Source organism: Thamnophis sirtalis, unplaced genomic scaffold (genome assembly GCF_051295495.1).
Source record: "Thamnophis sirtalis isolate CommonGarterSnake01/CBP01778 unplaced genomic scaffold, rThaSir2_p1.2 scaffold_1, whole genome shotgun sequence".
NCBI classification, from domain to species: domain Eukaryota; kingdom Metazoa; phylum Chordata; class Lepidosauria; order Squamata; family Natricidae; genus Thamnophis; species Thamnophis sirtalis.
Window position 1 is genome coordinate 111,206,092 of NW_028261381.1, and position 18,233 is coordinate 111,224,324.

Here is an 18,233-nt window from a genome sequence, read left to right on the forward strand (position 1 = left end):
GAAAGCCTCAGGAGCCTGGGAGGGGTTGCACGCACTTGCGTGGAGAGTTGTGTCTACATGCACAGATGGGCCGGGAGATTGAGTGGGCATGCGCATGCACATGATAGCATGGGTGCAATTTTGGCATGCCGTAAGAAAAAGGTTTGCCATCACTGATCTAGACCATTTAACCACTGAAGTGCAGCATCATTTATATATTTAAAAAATCAGATACTGGATCGGTATATGCCCTCAGCTTACAGCCAGGTGTGATCTACAGCTGGACGTGGGACCCTGCAGTCAAAATGAGGAAAGGATACTATGTCCCATTTATACAGAGAGACCCGCTAGACACCGTGTGAGGTGTGAATCCTATTCAGGATTGTTCATTTGCTGAGGTGGGAGTTCAAAGCCTGGCACTTTTTTTTGTGGCATCATCAGAGGTGGTATTCAGCCAGCTGGGACCTGTTCACCCAAACCAGTAGTAAAAATCGCTGGTGGGCCTGCCAGCTAAGAATCTATGCCATCCTATTTAGGCAAATTTTCAAGCCATGTGCATGCTGCAAGCCACGCACACGATCAAAGCACACACATTGAAGGCTGAGCACATGTGTGGACGTGCAAGCTTACATTTGAGAACTGGTAGGGAAAGTAAGTTAATAGCAGCCCTGGGCATCATTTATATTTCTTCCTATGCCTGGGCATTCAGAGACCCACTTGGCTTTCCATTGGGAATTGGTGTTAGTTATTGAGCAGGTGCCAGTGGGGGTTTCCTGGATTTGAGTCTTCTGGCTGATAAATGAGGAAGGTTGGCATGCATCAGTAGTCTTACATTAAAAAATCCTACATTGAAGCCTCAGCTACCCAAAGCCATGATGAGTGGCAGGGATCAATATGCATGGGCCTGTTATATTGATAACTATAATAATAAATGAAATGAAATGAAATGGAAATTTGCAACCTAGAATGGAAGAGGAATAAATGATAAAGAGCAGATATCAACAAATGGAAAGAAAGGAAAATAGATTTTTTTGTAAGCTTGGGAAAGACTATGAAAGATTTAAGTAGAAATGATGTGATCTTGTGGAGTAGCGTTCATTAATACATGCAGGAAAGTGAACGGGGAGTTTTAATTATGAATGAAAGGGCTAAATGTATGCCAGAAAATATGAATTGGTCTCATTTTTATTCTTGTGGATGTCTACACAAAAAGGAGATACTTTGCTGATAATTGCATGTTACGCTCTAGTGAATGGTGATAATGAAAGAACCAGAGATGCATTGGGGTGGGGGTGGGGGAATGTGCCACGCTTGGAATGAATGCAATCCAAAAGAAAGATTTGTTCTGCTTGCAGACATAAATGGCTGGGTGGGATAAGACATGTGAGTGCAGAAAAGTGATTGGGCTTTTCAAAGACTCAAGAATGAACGGGAATGATGATTGATTGGTTAATTTCTGCTTAGAAAAAAGTCTGTTTCAGTGTGCACTTTAATGATATGTCTATTCATGGAAGAGGAATGCACTCCAAAGGATGATTGATATGTTCATTTATCAGGACCGCCACTGATCTGTAAGACACCTTTGCACAAAATGTATTTTGCCACCCCTTCCGCATAATCATTTTACTTGCTATTCTTGAGAAACAGGATAGTAGTTAAGACTAGACAGGAAGTTTGTGATAAGCTTCAACAGTGGAGGGGTGTCGTTTTGTTGCTGCCTAGAAGAAGACTTGCCACAGCTCATATTTGTTAGGCTGAGCTTTCCAGAACTGTAACAATATGTGCATTGAAAGATGTTCTGGGCACTCATAGTTTCAGATTGTGCAATACATATGATTTCTCTGAACTGATATATAGCATTTGTTTTGGAAGAAGTGAAATCTGATGTGAGTTAGCTGATGCAGTTGGAATGGAGAATAGATTTTGAACACTTAATTTGGTGCCATTCCCCACCCCATCATGGTGCCTTTGTGCAATCTGATTGCAATGGCCCTTCCATTTACGATGAAGAATGAGAAAACAGTAAAGGATACAATGATGACAGATTCTGAATATGGCACAGACCGTTGACAGTGTCAAGAATGGATCCTGGGTAGATAGGCACAGAAGAAAGGAAAGTAATGAAAGAAACTAGAATGGAAGAATGGCTGCATGAAGAGAAAGTTCAAATCCTTATTTTAAAAAAAGTGAAGACAGATTAATCTCCCAACAGAATTGATAAAAGTGACCATAAGAAAAGACAATAGTGAAAGTGCTTGGAATAGACTGAAATAAATGATGTATGAATGATGCCACAGAACCATGTTGACTTTGTTTATGCAAAGCATTAAAATTGATGCTAAGTGGAGTTTATGAGAATCATAACAGTAAATAAAGCAAGCCTGTCAATATTTAGAGAGACTAAATGAACTGAAAAATGTATGAATGAAGAATGAATGTATCAGGAAGAAAGGGGGCACTGAAAAAGTTGTGGCTAAAATGAGATTCCCCCAAAAAGGAGAAAATGAGCTTAAAAAAAATAAAAGGCAGTTTGTGAATTGATCTATAGGCCGGGTGGTTCTATAAGATAATATAGTGAATGAGGTTGATGTACCTTATCCTAATTTAACTGTATTTATCTTTCTTTTTCTTACCTTATCTTAATTCTTTAATTGCTATATCTTGCTTGTTTTATCTTACTTTTTTTCTTAGCTTAGTCCAAAAAATAACAGTATGATGGGTAAGTCTATTATCTGATTAACCATCAACTAAATGAACTATGTCCATCTTGTCACTATTTGCTGAATCCTGTTTATTGAATAAAACACAATTGGCTGCATTTGCACAATACACCATACCAAAATCAAACCAAAAGTATTATGGCTTAGAGTGTGAATGCAATGAACCCCACTGACGTTTTGAGCAATTCTTGTTTCGGTCCATTTCCAAATTAAAGATAGGTCTGATTCAAGCCTCAATTAACTGTGATCCACCCTTTAACCTCTTATTCCAGGATTAGCATTCTTAAACCCTGGCCTGTTAAAGCCCAGGACAAGAATCTTAATAAAGTTCTGGTTTTCTCCATTTGTAGAAGAATCGAAGTAAACAAACACTCAAAACAGCAAAATAACGTGTTGCTTTTTAATTTTGCTCACAGCTCCCAATAAATGTGAATTAAACTGCATCCCAAAAGGAGAAAATTTCTACTATAGGCAGAAAGAAGCCGTCATTGATGGAACTACTTGTGAACCAGGGACGAACGATGTTTGCGTGCAAGGGACCTGCCACGTATGTATTTTGTCTTCACTCGCTTTCAGAAAGAATTCCACCTTTCCTGCCTTTTTTGACTCATAGATGAACTCTGAACTTCCCCAGACCATTTATGGAATAATTTCATTTTGTCCTACCGCAGATTTATTCAGTAAACTAAGCTGAGAGCTTCAAATTCACATACCACGACTAGCTTTTTGTTTTGTTTGAACAATAGTTTTGTTGACCAAGCCATAATTGATGGCATTCGCTCCACCTGCTTAGCATTAAAACGCATTCTATAAATCATGTTGTCTGAGTCCACATCATATCTAAAGCCAGACAAAACCAAGGGTGAGGAGGGCTTTGTTGGCCAAGAACTGCCTTTATCTTGGGGGAGGGGTGTAGGCTGCTTTTAAGCAGGTGGGGCATCACACATTAAAGGAGGTATTGCAAGATTTGGCAAGCTTCAACATTTGCCTTCCCTAGAGCTAAAGCTAATAGTTAACCTTCTGTTGGGGTTTTTTTTGGGTGGTGGTGGTGGTGGTTTACTGAATATCAACATATTGGCCACGCAATTCAATTCTATTCTGTCTTTTATTGCAAAGATGCCTTCTATATTTCTTTTGGCCAATTCAGTCTTTCCTCATTCCCCTGCTCATTTCTTCCAGCACTTTGTTGACTATAATCAGGTAGTCCTTTAGACTATCCAGAATGTTTTTTTACAGTCACTGTATAATTTGGGGTGAGGGCCTGACCTCCCAGAATAATTAAGAGATAGTCAGAAACCTGGGGAAGATTAAAAAGAAATAGCCTTCTGGGAGAAATTCAGACCTAACAGATTAGATCAGAGGACCCAAGAGACCAAGGATTGCTGTGTATTTTTCTTTGCTGAGTTGTGTGCATCTAAAATCCTCATTATGGCACTGGGAGATAACAGAGAGGGGAAGGGAGAGGATTGTAGTTCAGATGCTGTAAGATAAAGAAGTCGCTGAGGATTTTATTCTGCTAGTCATTGCTAACTTTAACGGATGGTACTCATCTCTGCTTCAAGACCATTGAGCCAGCACTGTCCGAAGACATTTCTGTGGTCATGTGGGCAGCATGATGTCATGGAGTGCTGTTACCAGATGCTGATACCAGATGCTGTAGGACAGTGTTTTTCAAACTTGTTAGCTTTAAGATATGTGGATTTCAACTCCCAGCTAGCATGAAATTGATGTCTGGGCCCTTCGCATATTAAAAGGCCTTTTTGGAAACAGTTCATGTCAGTGGATCTCCATCTTATAAACAACAAAGCCAAAGGAGAAATGAAGAATATACTCTTTTTTTGCTTGGGAGAAGGCTCAGATGCACCTTGATTTTAAACTCTTTTAGCTCCTGAACTTCCACCCTTGCCCACCAGAGGGTTTCCAAGGACCAGAAAAACCATCAACGGACCAAGAACTTGACTGTTGGGGGAAAGCATCCCTGAGTTAGCTGATATTTTAACAACATGAATTTTGCTACCCCCCTTTGCTAACCCTTCTTTTGCTTTCTCTGCCAAATGGTGTCTCAATTATCTGTGCGCAGGCTTGATGGCAAAGCTACTGGTTCAGCTTTTGGGTTCTTCTTCCTTTCCATTTAAGCCTGAAACCAACCAGAAGGGGAAACATTTCCTAATCAAGGTACTGTGACAGGAAGGGTGTAACACAGGATCCCACTATTGCTCAGCTTCTTCCTCTCCAATCCATTTGGTTGTAACCAGCACTGAATGAAGTTTTTTTAAAAAACAAAATGAAACAATACATTGATGTCACAAAGGGTGCCTTTTCAGGATATCTCTCTCTTCCTTCTTATGGGTAACAAATGCCAATTTACGCAGTCCTCTATATTTTGTTTGGGACGCAGTGACAAAGAGCAGATCCTACTGGTCCCCTGAAATGTTATTTCAGCCTTGCACAAAATGAGTGGAAAAACACAACAGAGTAGCATTTCATAACACTGTTAGAGCAGTCTGGCACTGTTTGCGTCATCCTGAATGATCACCATTTCAGTTCACCAGCCACCATTTCCCCCCACTCTCCTGTAAAGCAAGGAAAATGGTAGCATCCTCACGTTGTGGAGATAGATGCTGGTTGTGGCAGGAAACACTTCACGAAATGCAAAAAGAAACCAGTGCTTAAAATGTACAACTCTACTGCATTCCTGTCTTCTTCAATAAACAAAATGATTACACAAAGGGAGAGGGGAGGAGGGAGGGAGAGATAGAGGGAGAGGGAGGGAGGGAGACTAAAACCCTCTTGCCAAGCACTGTTCCTGTCTAACTCTTTAGCAATAGTACTGAGACTTACTGTATATAGTATACTAGTCCATAGTGCTTTATAGCCTTCTCTAGGCAGTTTACAGAGTCAGCATATTGCCCCTCAAAATCTGGCCCTTCATTTTACTGGCCTTGGAAGGATGAACCCATAAAGATAAGACACCTGGCTGTGGGCAGAGTTTGTCTGCAATAGACTCTTTAGACAAGGCTGAGCTGGAAGAGGAAGGGGCAAGCCCTCATCCACTTAAATAAGTATTTCTCTGTTCTTATCTATTTTATTATTTTTCATTCATTCATCAAATCTGTATAGCCGCCCATCAGGTCAAACACAACTCTAGGCAGCCTAGTCTCCAAACTTCCCTTCTGACCTAATGACTGGGCAAGCATAATGTCTGTTGCGGATCTTGTGTTGCGCACTTTGCAGATTTGAGGAAGGAAAGGGTGCTTTGATGTTAGCACAGAGAAGGATGACTTAAGCCTGTCACGTTCAAGGGCTAGAGTTGAGAAAAAGGCAACATCTTGGGGACACAATGAAAAAGGATGCTGCCAGCCACGTTTCTGCCGTGGTTAGGTAAAAGTGGAGATAAAACTGTTGAGTAGCCACAAAGACTGGGAACCAGTATGATGCATTAGTTAAAACCACAATGGCTGGATTCATACGTTCTACTATGCCTAAACTAAGAAAAAAACAAAACAATAGTTTGGTTCCTATGTGGAAACCCTGCCAGCTGCCCCTCTTTAACTAGAGGGATTGAAGTGACTTATTGTCCAGCTTGAAAATACCTTTCGTGATGCTTTATGTTCATTTTCTCTCCCAAATGGGGAAATCTGCTCTTATATTTTCTTGTAAAAGCTGCTTTCATGGACATACTGCAACCATTGTAAATGTGAGCCAGTTACTAAATGCCCCAATTATGATCATGTCACCATGGGGGTATGCAATGATTGTAATTTTGAAGACTGGTTGCAAGTCCTTTTTTTTTTTAAGCTGTCACAATTTTGAATTGTTGTTAAATAAATGGTCATAAGCCAAGGACTACTTGAAGTGGTCCTTCTGAATTCCCCTCCCTCTTTTCTGCTATCCAGGTATCGGTTGGATTCTCTGTAAGAACATGTTTATGTAGGAAGAAGCTATTTACTTGGGCAGCTGGTGTGGGAGGAGGACTCTGGAAGTACCAAATTACAGAGAGTAATAGGCAGTTTCATTAAAGCAACCACATCAATAGTTAGCTAAAAAAAAACAGACAGTATTTTAATTTTTATTAGCCAGTCAATAGTGGTTGCAGAAACATTAGCTGAATTAAATCTCTAATGTTATATCCCCATGGGGTTGACTTTCCTACAATTATTATATCACAGGGTTTTTGAAAGCAACCTCCTTTGAAATATCAGTGCTGGAAATGTCTCTGGTATTTTTGTAGATTTTGGGCAAACTTGCTTAAAAGTCTAAATATACACATTCACTGCCAGATATCTGAAAAGTATGGATGCTGAACTCCCACAGGCCTGGTGGGTACCAAGGCTGTTTTAGAAAGATGTTCTGAGAAAAGTTATGAAACATATGGCTGCTGATGTCCTGGCCTTGACATCCCCAGAGATGTTCTGAGTGGGAAAATCAGTATACACTAAAATAAAAAAAGATTTGAAAGAAGAATCACTATTTATATAACAGCTCATCTGTTATTTTAAATCAGTTTGTCATCAACCTTACAGTGAAATGTCATCAACCTTACTGTGAAGTGTCTTGTCTTTCTATTTTCTGATAGCTGGATTGTTCATCTCACCTGTGGATGGTTTGAACTTTGCTATTTTACAGGCTGTTGGCTGTGATAAAATGCTGGATTCTTCCCAAAAGGAAGACAAATGCCTGCAGTGCGGTGGGAATGGAAGAGCTTGTTTTGAAGTCAAGGGACTCTTTGATGTGCCCAACCTCCCTAAAGGTACTGCAGGGTTGTTTTGGTACCATAGATTAATAAGGTAGTCCTCGACTTACGACCACAATTGAGCCCAAAATTTCTGTTGTTAAGCGAGGCATTTGTTAAAGTGAGTTTTGCCCCATTTTATGATCTTCCTTGCCATAGTTGTTAAGTGAATCACTGCAGTTGATCAGTTAGTAACATGGTTGCTAAGTGAATCTGGTTTCCCCAGTGACTTTGCTTGTCAGAAGATCGCAAAAGGGGATCACATGACTTTGGGACACAGCAACGGTCCTAAGTATGAACCAATTGCCAAGCGTATGAATTGTGATCACATGATCGTGGAGATGCTTCCAAAGTTGCAATTGTGAAAACAGTCCTAAGTCACTTTTTTTTTCAGTACTGGTGTAACTTTGAACGGTCATTAAATGAACCGATGTAAGTCGAGGACTACCTGTGTGTTAGACTTTAGACTGAGGCTGGGGTAGAGATGTGACTGATTGTTCTTATTAATCTCTTTATATCTTTAAAGCTAAAGTCAATAACTGTAACTCAGGAAAGTTTCTACTGTAGCATGTCTGCAGTGTGATGCATTGAAGTCCCTGCCTTGTGCCATATTACATCAATTACATGCAAGGGTAGCTTTATGGGTAATATGAATACGGATGGAGACAGTTCAAAATCAGTGGAGTAGTTACAGCAAAATTTATATCTTTTCCCATGTAGCTTCTCTGCACGAAAGAGTGACTTTACCCTGGCTTCCTTCTCTATTATATTCTCTCTCAGAAAATGAATTTATTCTGGCTGATTTATTCTGCTCCTATAGGCTACAATCAAATCTTTGTCATTCCGATGGGAGCCACCAGTATCCGAATCAAGGAAGCAACCCCTACCAGGAACTTCCTGGGTAAGAAATTACTACTCTTGGTATAGGACTTCCATCACCTCCTTTAGTTATAACTTAATACAAGATAATATGGATCTGCATCTTCAGAAATATTACGTGGTGGCCATCATCTGGGTATTACATCACTAAGAACAGAGATGGCAGACTGTTTACTAATAGAATGAAATTGGTGTATGCTATGAAACAAGGCTCTATCTGCAACAATATACACCTGCAATAGTACGTGTATTTTACATGAAGCAAGAGTCTTTATGACTTCTCCGTCAAAGAACCCTGCATGCCATCCACCTTTGTTTATTTACTTATTTTATTACATTGTTAATCCCGCCTTTATTATTTTTATAAATCAGTCAAGGCCGATGAACATACTTAATACTCCTTCCTCCTATTTTTTTTTCTACAACAACCACCCTGTGAGGTGAGTTGGACTGAGAGAGAGTGCCTGGCCCCAGTTCACCCAGCCGGCTTTCATGCCTAAAGTGGGACTACAACTCCCAGTCTCCTGGGTTGGAGGGATCCTCTTGAACAAATGACAAAGCTTCAAGGGGTCCATAAAGGACAAGGCAAAAGGAGCTGCCCCTTATCAGCAAAAACATAAAAATGAGTCATGTTCATACCTCAGCATGGGCACAATCAACATAAATCTTCCAGGACACGATGATTAATAAGTCATCTCAAGCTTCCTTACAATGCTTTGGTTTAACGATATGGGTTGAATGTTACTCGCTGCTCTGTAGAAAAATGGCCAAGGTTCTTTCATGTCACACTAGCGTCCTAGTAACTGTTTACACATCTGAGTGGTTTTTGTGGCAGTCACATGGAAAGGTACATGCCTTCTTCCATGATATTTTGTTTCCCAAGGCAGTCCCCAGTTTAGGGATTTCCTTATAACCTGCCATCTGAATATAGATAGCCCTCCACTTATGGCTACAATTGAGCCCAAAATTTCTGTTGCTAGGTGAGACAGTTGTTAAGTGAATTTTGCCACATTTTACGACCAGTGGTGGGTTGCTCCCGGGATGGCCCGGGTCAGCTGAACTGGTAGTAGCGGCGGTGAGAAACCCTGCCCAGTTTCCCGGATGCTTCTGTGCATGCAAGCGCAGGAGTACGCCCGAACCAAAAGTAAAAATATTTTCAACCCCTCACTGTTTACAACCTTTCTTGCCACTGTTGTTAAGTGAATCACTGCAGTTGTTCACTTAGCCACCTGGTTTTTAACCCCGTGGATTTTGCTTGTCAGAAGGTTGCAAAAAGTGATCACATGGCCCTGGGACACTGCAACAGTCATAAATATGAGCCAGTTGCCAAGCACCGGAATTTTGATCATGTGACCATGTGCTGCAACAGTCCTAAGTGTAAAAAACGGTCATGTGACTTTTTTTTCAGTGCCATTATAGCTTTGAACGGTCTCTAAATGAAATGTTGTAAGTCAAGGACTACTGTACCTTTATTTACTAAATCTCTGGGGTTTTTGGTGGGAGGAATCAGTCATGGTTGGCTAAATGCAATTACCACTTGTAGATTTTCAGCAAAACATCATACCTCTACTCCCCGCCAAATGTATATGTATATGTATATGTATATGTATATGTATATGTATATGTATATGTATATGTATATGTATATGTATATGTATATGTATATGTATATGTATATGTATATGTATATGTATATGCATATGTATATGTATATGTTTTCGTAGATTTTCACGGGTACAGATATGCAGGTTTTGGTGTATTCGGGTCTTTTCCCATGTAAGATTTAGAGTATCTTGGCGACGTTTCGACGAGGTCCCACTCATCATCTTCAGGCTGGTGTCTTCAGCCTCGTGCCTGTGCGAGCAAAAAAAAAAAAAAGGTACAGGCATGAGGCCGAAGAACCTAGCCTGAAGATGACGAGTGGGACCTCGTCGAAACGTCACCAAGATACTCTCAATCTTACACGGGAAAAGACCCGAATACACCAAAACCTGTACTAAATTTTGTTTAGTACACAATAGCCACTTCATATCTGGGCAATGTTTTGCAACATCAAAGTCTCAGAATTCTACATCACTGTCTTTACATTTTTTCCCATTCCCCCTTTCCCCCCCTAATCTCAGCCATCAAGAACGTACAAGGAACATATTATCTGAATGGGCAGTGGACAATTGAGTACAGCCGGGCCTTGCCTATTGCCAGCACAGTGGTGCATTACGACAGAGGTTCAGAGGGAGATCTGGCTCCAGAGCTTCTATATGCCCGGGGTCCCATCAGCGAGCCTTTGATAATTGAGGCAAGTAGCTGCAACTCCTTTCCTGTTTTCTTAGAGCAGGGGTGTCCAAACTTGGGAACTTTAAGACTTGTGGACTTCAACTCCCAGAATTCCCCAGCCGGCTGAGAGTTGAAGTCCACAAGTCTTAAAGTTCCCAAGTTTGGACACCCCTGTCCTAGAGGTCTAATTCCTGAGTTGTGCATAGGTGTTCTGGATAATTCTCCAGAATAATACAGACCGAGGGATTCCACAGGTTCATTAATAAATAAAATAGATTGATGTGGAAACTTCCATTTTTTGACTGAACAACTATTAGAAAAAGAGTAGAGGAGAACTGGCCTTGAGGCTATCTCTGTTTCAGGCAGAGGTCAAACAGTAAATGGCTAATTTATTTGTCATGGCATTAAGATCACTTTAGTTCCTCATTCCTTAACCCCAACAGCGTGCTTAGATGAAATGAGTTTTGTCACATTTGCAGGGTACAAGGTTACGAAGACTACAGTAGTTTAACAATTGTTTCTTGATGAAGAGGAAATATAATCTTTCTTCATTCTAGCAAGAAACCACTTTATCCTTTGTATTGTAGGCAATGTATTCAAATGTTGATCTATCAGAGGCAGAAAAGACATACAGCAGGAGATGAATAGCAGGCAGAAAAGGAATAACCTTGGCAAGGATCTGAGTGATGGATGTTTGTATGTGCGTAAGACTTCAAGTCTGTTTGTGACTCTAAGCAACTGTCTGAACAAGGCCCTGCATTTTCTTGGCAAGATTTTTGAGAAGTAGTCTGCCATTGGTTGCTTTCTAGGGATGAGTCAGAGTGATTGGCCCAAGGCAGGGGTGTCACACTCGATTTGATTGAGGGCCACATCAGGGTTGTGTTTGACCTCGGGGGCTGGGGGGCATGGCCAGCTTGACATCACTAATTGAGGCTCTGTTTTCAGCCGTCTGCCAGTGAAAACAGAGCCCGGGGGGCAGTGTGCAGCCTCCCTGAGCTCCGTTTTCCCTGGCAGAGGGCTGCAGGAGGCCATCATGGCTGAAAATGGAGCCAAGGCAGGCCACATACGGCCTCCCCAAGCTCCATTTTTGCTGGCAGAGGGCTGCAGGAGACCATCATGGCCAAAAACAGAGCCTCGATGAATCATGTTTAGCTGGCCACACCCTCCCAGGCCTGCATGTAGTCCTCACCACTCTCCGTTTTCACTGGTGAGGCACCACGGGCTGGTCCTTCATTGTTTCCAGGGCGGCCCCATGGACCAGATCTAAGCACCCGGATGTGGCCTTGAGTTTGACACCACTGGTCTAAGGTGACTCAACTGGCCTGTGCCCAAGCAAAGACTAGAACTCATGATCTCCTAGTTTCTAGACTTATGGCTTAACCAAATTGGTTCTGAGTGATAAGACAGTTTTCACAAATAGCAGACAATGTTTGTTTATTTATGAAATTTCAAAACCACCCATCTCCCTGACAAAGGGATGTTGGAACTTGGATTGTAACAAACAGATGAGTAATTGTGTTTTTAATTAATTAAGTAATTAGCACATCAGGGAAAAGAAACTAAGCTGACCTTAGTTTTCAACAGGTAGACCAGATTATTATTTTTTGTTTGAAAAAGGGATATTCCTGTCATCTAAACATTTACGTGCAAAGGTCCAGACATGGCCACTATATGAATTGGACCAATAAATAATACCTTGTTACAAGAGTAGCAAAAAGTGTGTTTCCTGACAACTGCTTATCTTCTTTATTTTTCAGCTTATAAGCCAGGAACGAAACCAAGGAGTACATTATGAATACTATTTGCCATTCCAAAGGCAAACATCAATATACAGCTGGGGTTATGGCTCTTGGAGTGACTGTAGTGCTGAATGTGGTGGAGGTATATGCCAGACCTTACATTTAATATTATTGATTTGCTTAAGTAATGGTTCCCAATCTGTGTGTACAGATCACATATTGATCTGTGAGGATATTCTAGACAGTTTGTGGTCTCGGTGTATATAGCAATAGCACTTGGACTTATATACCACTTCATACCGTGCTTTTACAGCCCTCTCTAAGCTGTTTATAGAGTCAGCATCTTGCCCTCAACAATCTGGGTCATCATTTTACCCACCTCGGAAGGATGGAAGGCTGAGTTAACCTTGAGCCTGGTGGGATTTCAACTGCCAAATTGCACTCAGCAGAAGTAACCTGCAATACTGCATCTAACCACTGTGCCACCTCGGCTCTTTGTATATGCTACAAACCCAGACCTGTAGCATATGGGGAAGCTGAATGGGTGATATGTGAGCACTAGTTGCCAAGGTTGACTGTTTATTTAATTGGTCAAAATCTCAGATAATTAGCAAATCACACAAAATGTTGGCAAATTCATTCACAATCTCAGAAATTTTTAGACAGGAATATTAGTTACATATGAGAATTGGTAGACATGCTAGATTTCAATCATTAACTGCTACACTGAACTATTGTAGTGATGATTGTTTAATGACCTCTGTCTTATACCTTTTGCCTCTTAAAGCATTTAAAGGCATTTTTAAATAGAATAAATGTATTATCAAGATGATCCTAAGCAGAAATCTGCTGGTTTAGGAAAATCACAGCATAGAATGGGTGAAAGCAATCTTCTTCTGCCTCAGAGACCATTTCAACTTTGCAGGCTCCTATCTGAGTTGGTCACCGGTACCTGAGATTTACTCTTAAACATTGTGCCTTGCCTAAGGACTGCAAAAGATAGGATGGATAATAATGTGGACAGGTCCGAGGGATTTGGCTTGCTTTGAGTAAAGGATTATAAGAAATGAAATAAATGATTTAAGCCAGAAAAGTATTATGATCTTGCTTTTCAGGGCTTGCCAAATAAATAAATTGCCCTAATACAGGAGAGAATCGCTAGGTTTTAAACAGGGTTGGGATTCAGCAGATTCGGACTGATTCAGGCGAACCGGATGCTAATTTTGCATCTAGTTCGCCAAACCAGTAGTTGGAAGGAGTCGTTGGCCCCACCCACCCAATCACCTTGCTCCTCCCAGGAGTCTCCACGTGGCCCATTCATCATGCCAGTTAAGTGCATGGCCCATGCGGAGGCTCTGGGAGGATGAAAAACAGGGCTCCTGGAAGTTCTAAAAGTCCGGAAACAGTCCTGTTTCCAGCCTCCAGAGGGCATCTGGAGCCTTCCCAGAGGCTTGAGGAAAGCCTCCAGAGCCTGGGGAGGGCAAAAATGCCCCCCCAGCTGTGGTGCAGGAGGCCGAGTAGGCCATGCCCTCCATGGCCACACCACAACCAGGCAGAGAACCGGTTGCTAAAAAATTTCAATCCCACCCCTGGTTTTAAACCACCCATTTTTGTTAAAGTCTTAGGAGTAATATTCCCCTTCAATTCGCCTACACAAAATACACAAAAATGTCCTGAACATTTGGCTGTGATTATGGGAGCTGCAAAAAGGATGCTTGTAGAGGCATTGGCCTGTGTCAGAAGGTCAAGGGGAGCAAATGACAAAGCAATGTTGGGTCATCATGATGCAAGCCTCCTCCCTTTTGTTATGATCTCACACACCCATACAAAGGAGAAGGCCATGTATCAAAGCACCATGATGCTGATTTGGTCATTTGCACAAAGGCATTTGCATTCTGTGAACATCTGTGAGTTTTGGGAAGCTACATGGGTCTCAGCCAGTGAACATCTGTTAAGCATGAGAATTGTAGCAATATTACTTCTGCAATTCCTTATGTCCCCACATTGGCACCTTACTAGTTTTTAGAGCTGATATCATAATGATTGTAGCTCCTGCTTTCCCCAAGTGACTTTCCGTTCTTGTTGCCATTTTTTTAGTGTGCTATTTTTATGTAATGGTAAAAACAGGTTTGAAGGGTAGAACAGAGAGACAGATGATTAGATATATTAGATTACATTAGATATAAGAGGCGTGCTGGGAGAGTGGTTAGAATGCAGTATTGCAGGCTAATTCTGCCCACTGTCAACAATTTGGCAGTTCAGTTCTCACTGGTTCAGCCTTCCATCTTTCTGAGGTTGGTAAAATGGGGACCCAGATTATTGGGGGCAATATGTTGACTCTTTAAACTGCTTAGAGAGGGCTGTAAAGCACTTTGAAGTGGTATATAAGTCTAAATGCTATTATTACTGTTTTTCACACTTATGACCACTGCAGCATCCCCATGGTCATGTGATTTACATTTGGATGCTTGACAACTGACTCACATTCATAGCAGTTGCACTGTCCCAGGGTCATGTGATCCATTGTTCCTCTTAGACCGTCATCAGGTTATCAATGAATCCTGGAGCCAGAAGGAATCTCATAAAATATACTAACCTAAATACTCAGCCTTCCTGTTCTTACATACAGAAAAATAACAGGGCATATTCTAATATTGCCTAGAAGGCTGTAAGAAAAGGCATAAACTGAAAGTAAACTCTGATTGAGTTGCAGCAGGATTATTATATCATGAACAAAATAATGTTTGTTTTTTTATAAAGCTTGTTTTGAGAATTTGACCTATATCTATATTTATATCTGTCTATCTCTATCTCTAGCTAACTATCTATCTCTTTCTATCTATCTATCTATCTATCTATCTATCTATCTATCTATCTATCTATCTATCTATCTATCTATCATCTATCTATCTATCTATCTATCTATCTATCTATCTATCTATCTATCTATCTATCATCTATCTATCTATCATCTATCTATATAAAAGCTTGCAATGGTCTGTGCAGAAATCACCTTGTAATCTTTGCTTATGGGATTATAAAGAGATCCACTATTAGCCATTCTAGGAGATACAATTTTGTACTGAGTGGCAGACATATTTTGATTCGTTCAGCGTTAAAGCCTGTCCATCTGCTTATTCTTCTTCAAAGCAAATGTGACCAACAACCTTAGTTACTGATTGCACTGCATATATGCCAGTGAGATTGTATATGGTATGGTAAAGTACAAATAGCAAGGGGGGGGGAGGGTGTTTAATTTCTTCATTAAGCCTCTATACTGTTGCAAATGACATGAAAGGCAGTTTGATGTAGTAGTTAAGGCACCAGGCTAGAAACCAACTGAATTCTAATCCTGCCTTAGGCCTGAAAGCCTTTTGGGAGATTTTGAGCCAGTCACTCTCTCTCATCCTGCAACATCCGGCTTGGGTGACAAGATGGTTAGTCAAATCCTGTCACAACCAATGGATCCGCAACCGGTTGTTCAAGAAAAAGCAGACCGCGCACTTGAGGGGAAAAAATGCTAGGAAGAAAAAATCTTGCAAACATAACAATCCAGTACAGACCATTCAAAAATAAAACAGCACTCAGAAAAGGGACACGATCAGTTTTCAGATTTACAACTATTGTAGCATCCCCATGGTCACATGATCAAAATTCAGATGCTTGGCAACTGACTCATATTTATGATTGTTGCAGTGTCCTGGAGTCATGTGATCATCTTTTGCGACCTTCTGGCAACGGGGAAGCCAAATTCACTTTACAACTGTGTTACTAACAATTTCAATGATTCGCGGAACAACTGTGGCAAGAAAGGTCGTAAAATGGGGCAAAACTCACTTAAGGAATGTCTCGCTTAACAACAGAAATTTTGTGGTCGTAAATCGAGCACTATCTGCACTACACAGCATAATTACAAACATAAAACATCCTCAGTGGAATAAATCATGCACCTGTAGTAAAGATTCAATCAGCAAATTTCTTTCTTTCTTTTCATTATCAAAAGGAGGAGAAGAAATGTATAACAATCTATCTAACGTGAAAAGACCCCGGGGGGGGAGGGATGTCTCCATCTCAACCAGCTTCTGCAAGGTAATCAATGTCAGAGCAAGTCTGACCTCTGAGGGAGAGCTGGCCAAAAGCCCAGGGCTGTGGTAGGAAAATATCACCTCCCACCCCTAAAAATTAATGAAACTGAAGGATTTTCAGCATTCTTTTCTGGGGATGCGCATATTGAACCCATTATTACATTCAATTAATTATGTAACTTAATGAATTCCCCACCCCCGCTCCCGCCTTCAGATTAGTGCTAGCCCTGTTACCTTGATTTCAATCACAACATTTGTGTGGGAATATGAAAAGGCAACTCATTGGATGCTGGCCTCTGCTTAATTCTTATCGGTTAGATGATAATACTTGGTTGCTTTAGGGATATTATGCAACCAGTCGCCTTGGCAATTATCCGTTACCTTTTGCCATCCTGTTGTGTTTTCTCTGCTCCGCAGGTTATCAGTCTCGTCTGGTCTTTTGCACCATTGATAATGAAGCCTATCCGGATTATATGTGCAGAGATAAACCATGGCCAGGAAATAACCGCACCTGCGGCCTCCAGCCTTGTCCCCAGACAAAACGGTGAGCTTTGGTTTGGTTTCTCTCTTCTCTGAAATCTACCTTGAAATCCAAGAATCAAAGTCAGAAATAACTTGGTAGTCTCTGTTCGGGGCCCTTGTTGCTCTCTTATGAAATGCGTGCAGAGAAACCTGCGCTCCCCCCAAAAGCACAGGTAGCCCTCGACTTACAACCATTCATTTAGTGACCTTTTCGAAGTTAGGGTGGCACTGAAGAAACTGACTTATGATCGGTTTTCACACTTACAACCGTTGTAGCATTCCCATGGTCATGTGATCTAATTTGGGGAGCTTGAAAGCTAGAATGTATTTATGACAGATGCGCTTTTCCGAGTTCACCTGATCACCGTTTTTAATATTCCCCGCCAGCTTCCAACAAGCAAAGTCATTGAGGGAAGCCAGATTTACTTAATGACCATGCAATTCACTTAACAACTGCATGGATTTGCTTAATAATTATGGCAAAAGAAGGTCATTAAACGGGGTAAAACTCACTTAAGAGTTGCCTTACTTAGCAACAGAAATTTTGGGCCCAGTTGTGATTGTAAGTCGAGGCCCACCTATCATACAAGCTAGAGCAAAATGTTATCTGAGGGGAAAAAATGTTACAATTGGCAAGCTAATTGGGTAGGAATAGGCAGTCTCTTTTCTTTGGGACTTGCCTATTTAAAAAATGTTTTCCAGGTTGGGTGTAGCTAATGACACAACGTGTAATTTTTTAAATTGATTTATTATGTATGTTGTTATCTTTCTTTTATTTTTTATTGGCAAATTGTTGCTCTCCAAGATGTGCGCCATTTTTCTAGACACGTTAACCCATGAACAAAGAAAAAAATAGTTATGAAATCTACTGTTTTTCTTTTCTAAGCAAGTCAATGCAATCTGTGTGAGGTCCAGGGAAACTTCTGAAAATGAAAAGGATGCTAAAAGCTGGTGCTTTGCTTTCCCACTTACCATCAACCCAGTGTTCTGACCTAGGCTTCCCAAGAGCATGAAGCAAACTCATTGTCCAGACAAAAAACCCTTTTATTAATTTACTGTGAATTCTGCTCATTCACATCCAGCAAAGACTTTCAAGGGATGATTTACAGTCACAGACCTTATCTGGTTTGGAGAGTTGACAAGCCGATATCTGCAAAACTTGGCAAGGAGTCTCGGAGAGTCACGAACTAATTAAGCAAATTGTCTTCTGCAAACTTCACTCCCCTTTTGTTCCTCTTTTATTTTCTCTGGGAGGGGCCATACATCATCCACCTGTGGCCTTACTCCCAAGTTGACCCATGCT

At 41.0% G+C, this 18,233-nt stretch overlaps 1 protein-coding gene and 1 non-coding gene across 2 annotated transcripts in view; one reads left to right on the forward strand and one right to left on the reverse strand.

The window, feature by feature from the left end:
- LOC106556905 (uncharacterized) overlaps positions 1 to 18,233 on the reverse strand; it is a 79,892-nt gene that overhangs the window by 59,910 nt on the left and 1,749 nt on the right. The gene's annotated exons all lie outside the window — the stretch shown is intronic.
- PAPLN (papilin, proteoglycan like sulfated glycoprotein) overlaps positions 1 to 18,233 on the forward strand; it is an 84,577-nt gene that overhangs the window by 36,521 nt on the left and 29,823 nt on the right. The window contains exons 6-11 of the mRNA XM_087721945.1: positions 3,116 to 3,246; positions 7,326 to 7,449; positions 8,252 to 8,332; positions 10,434 to 10,606; positions 12,342 to 12,465; positions 16,826 to 16,952. Coding sequence (XP_087578071.1) covers positions 3,116 to 3,246; positions 7,326 to 7,449; positions 8,252 to 8,332; positions 10,434 to 10,606; positions 12,342 to 12,465; positions 16,826 to 16,952 — 760 coding nt within the window. The remainder of the gene's footprint in view (positions 1 to 3,115; positions 3,247 to 7,325; positions 7,450 to 8,251; positions 8,333 to 10,433; positions 10,607 to 12,341; positions 12,466 to 16,825; positions 16,953 to 18,233) is intronic.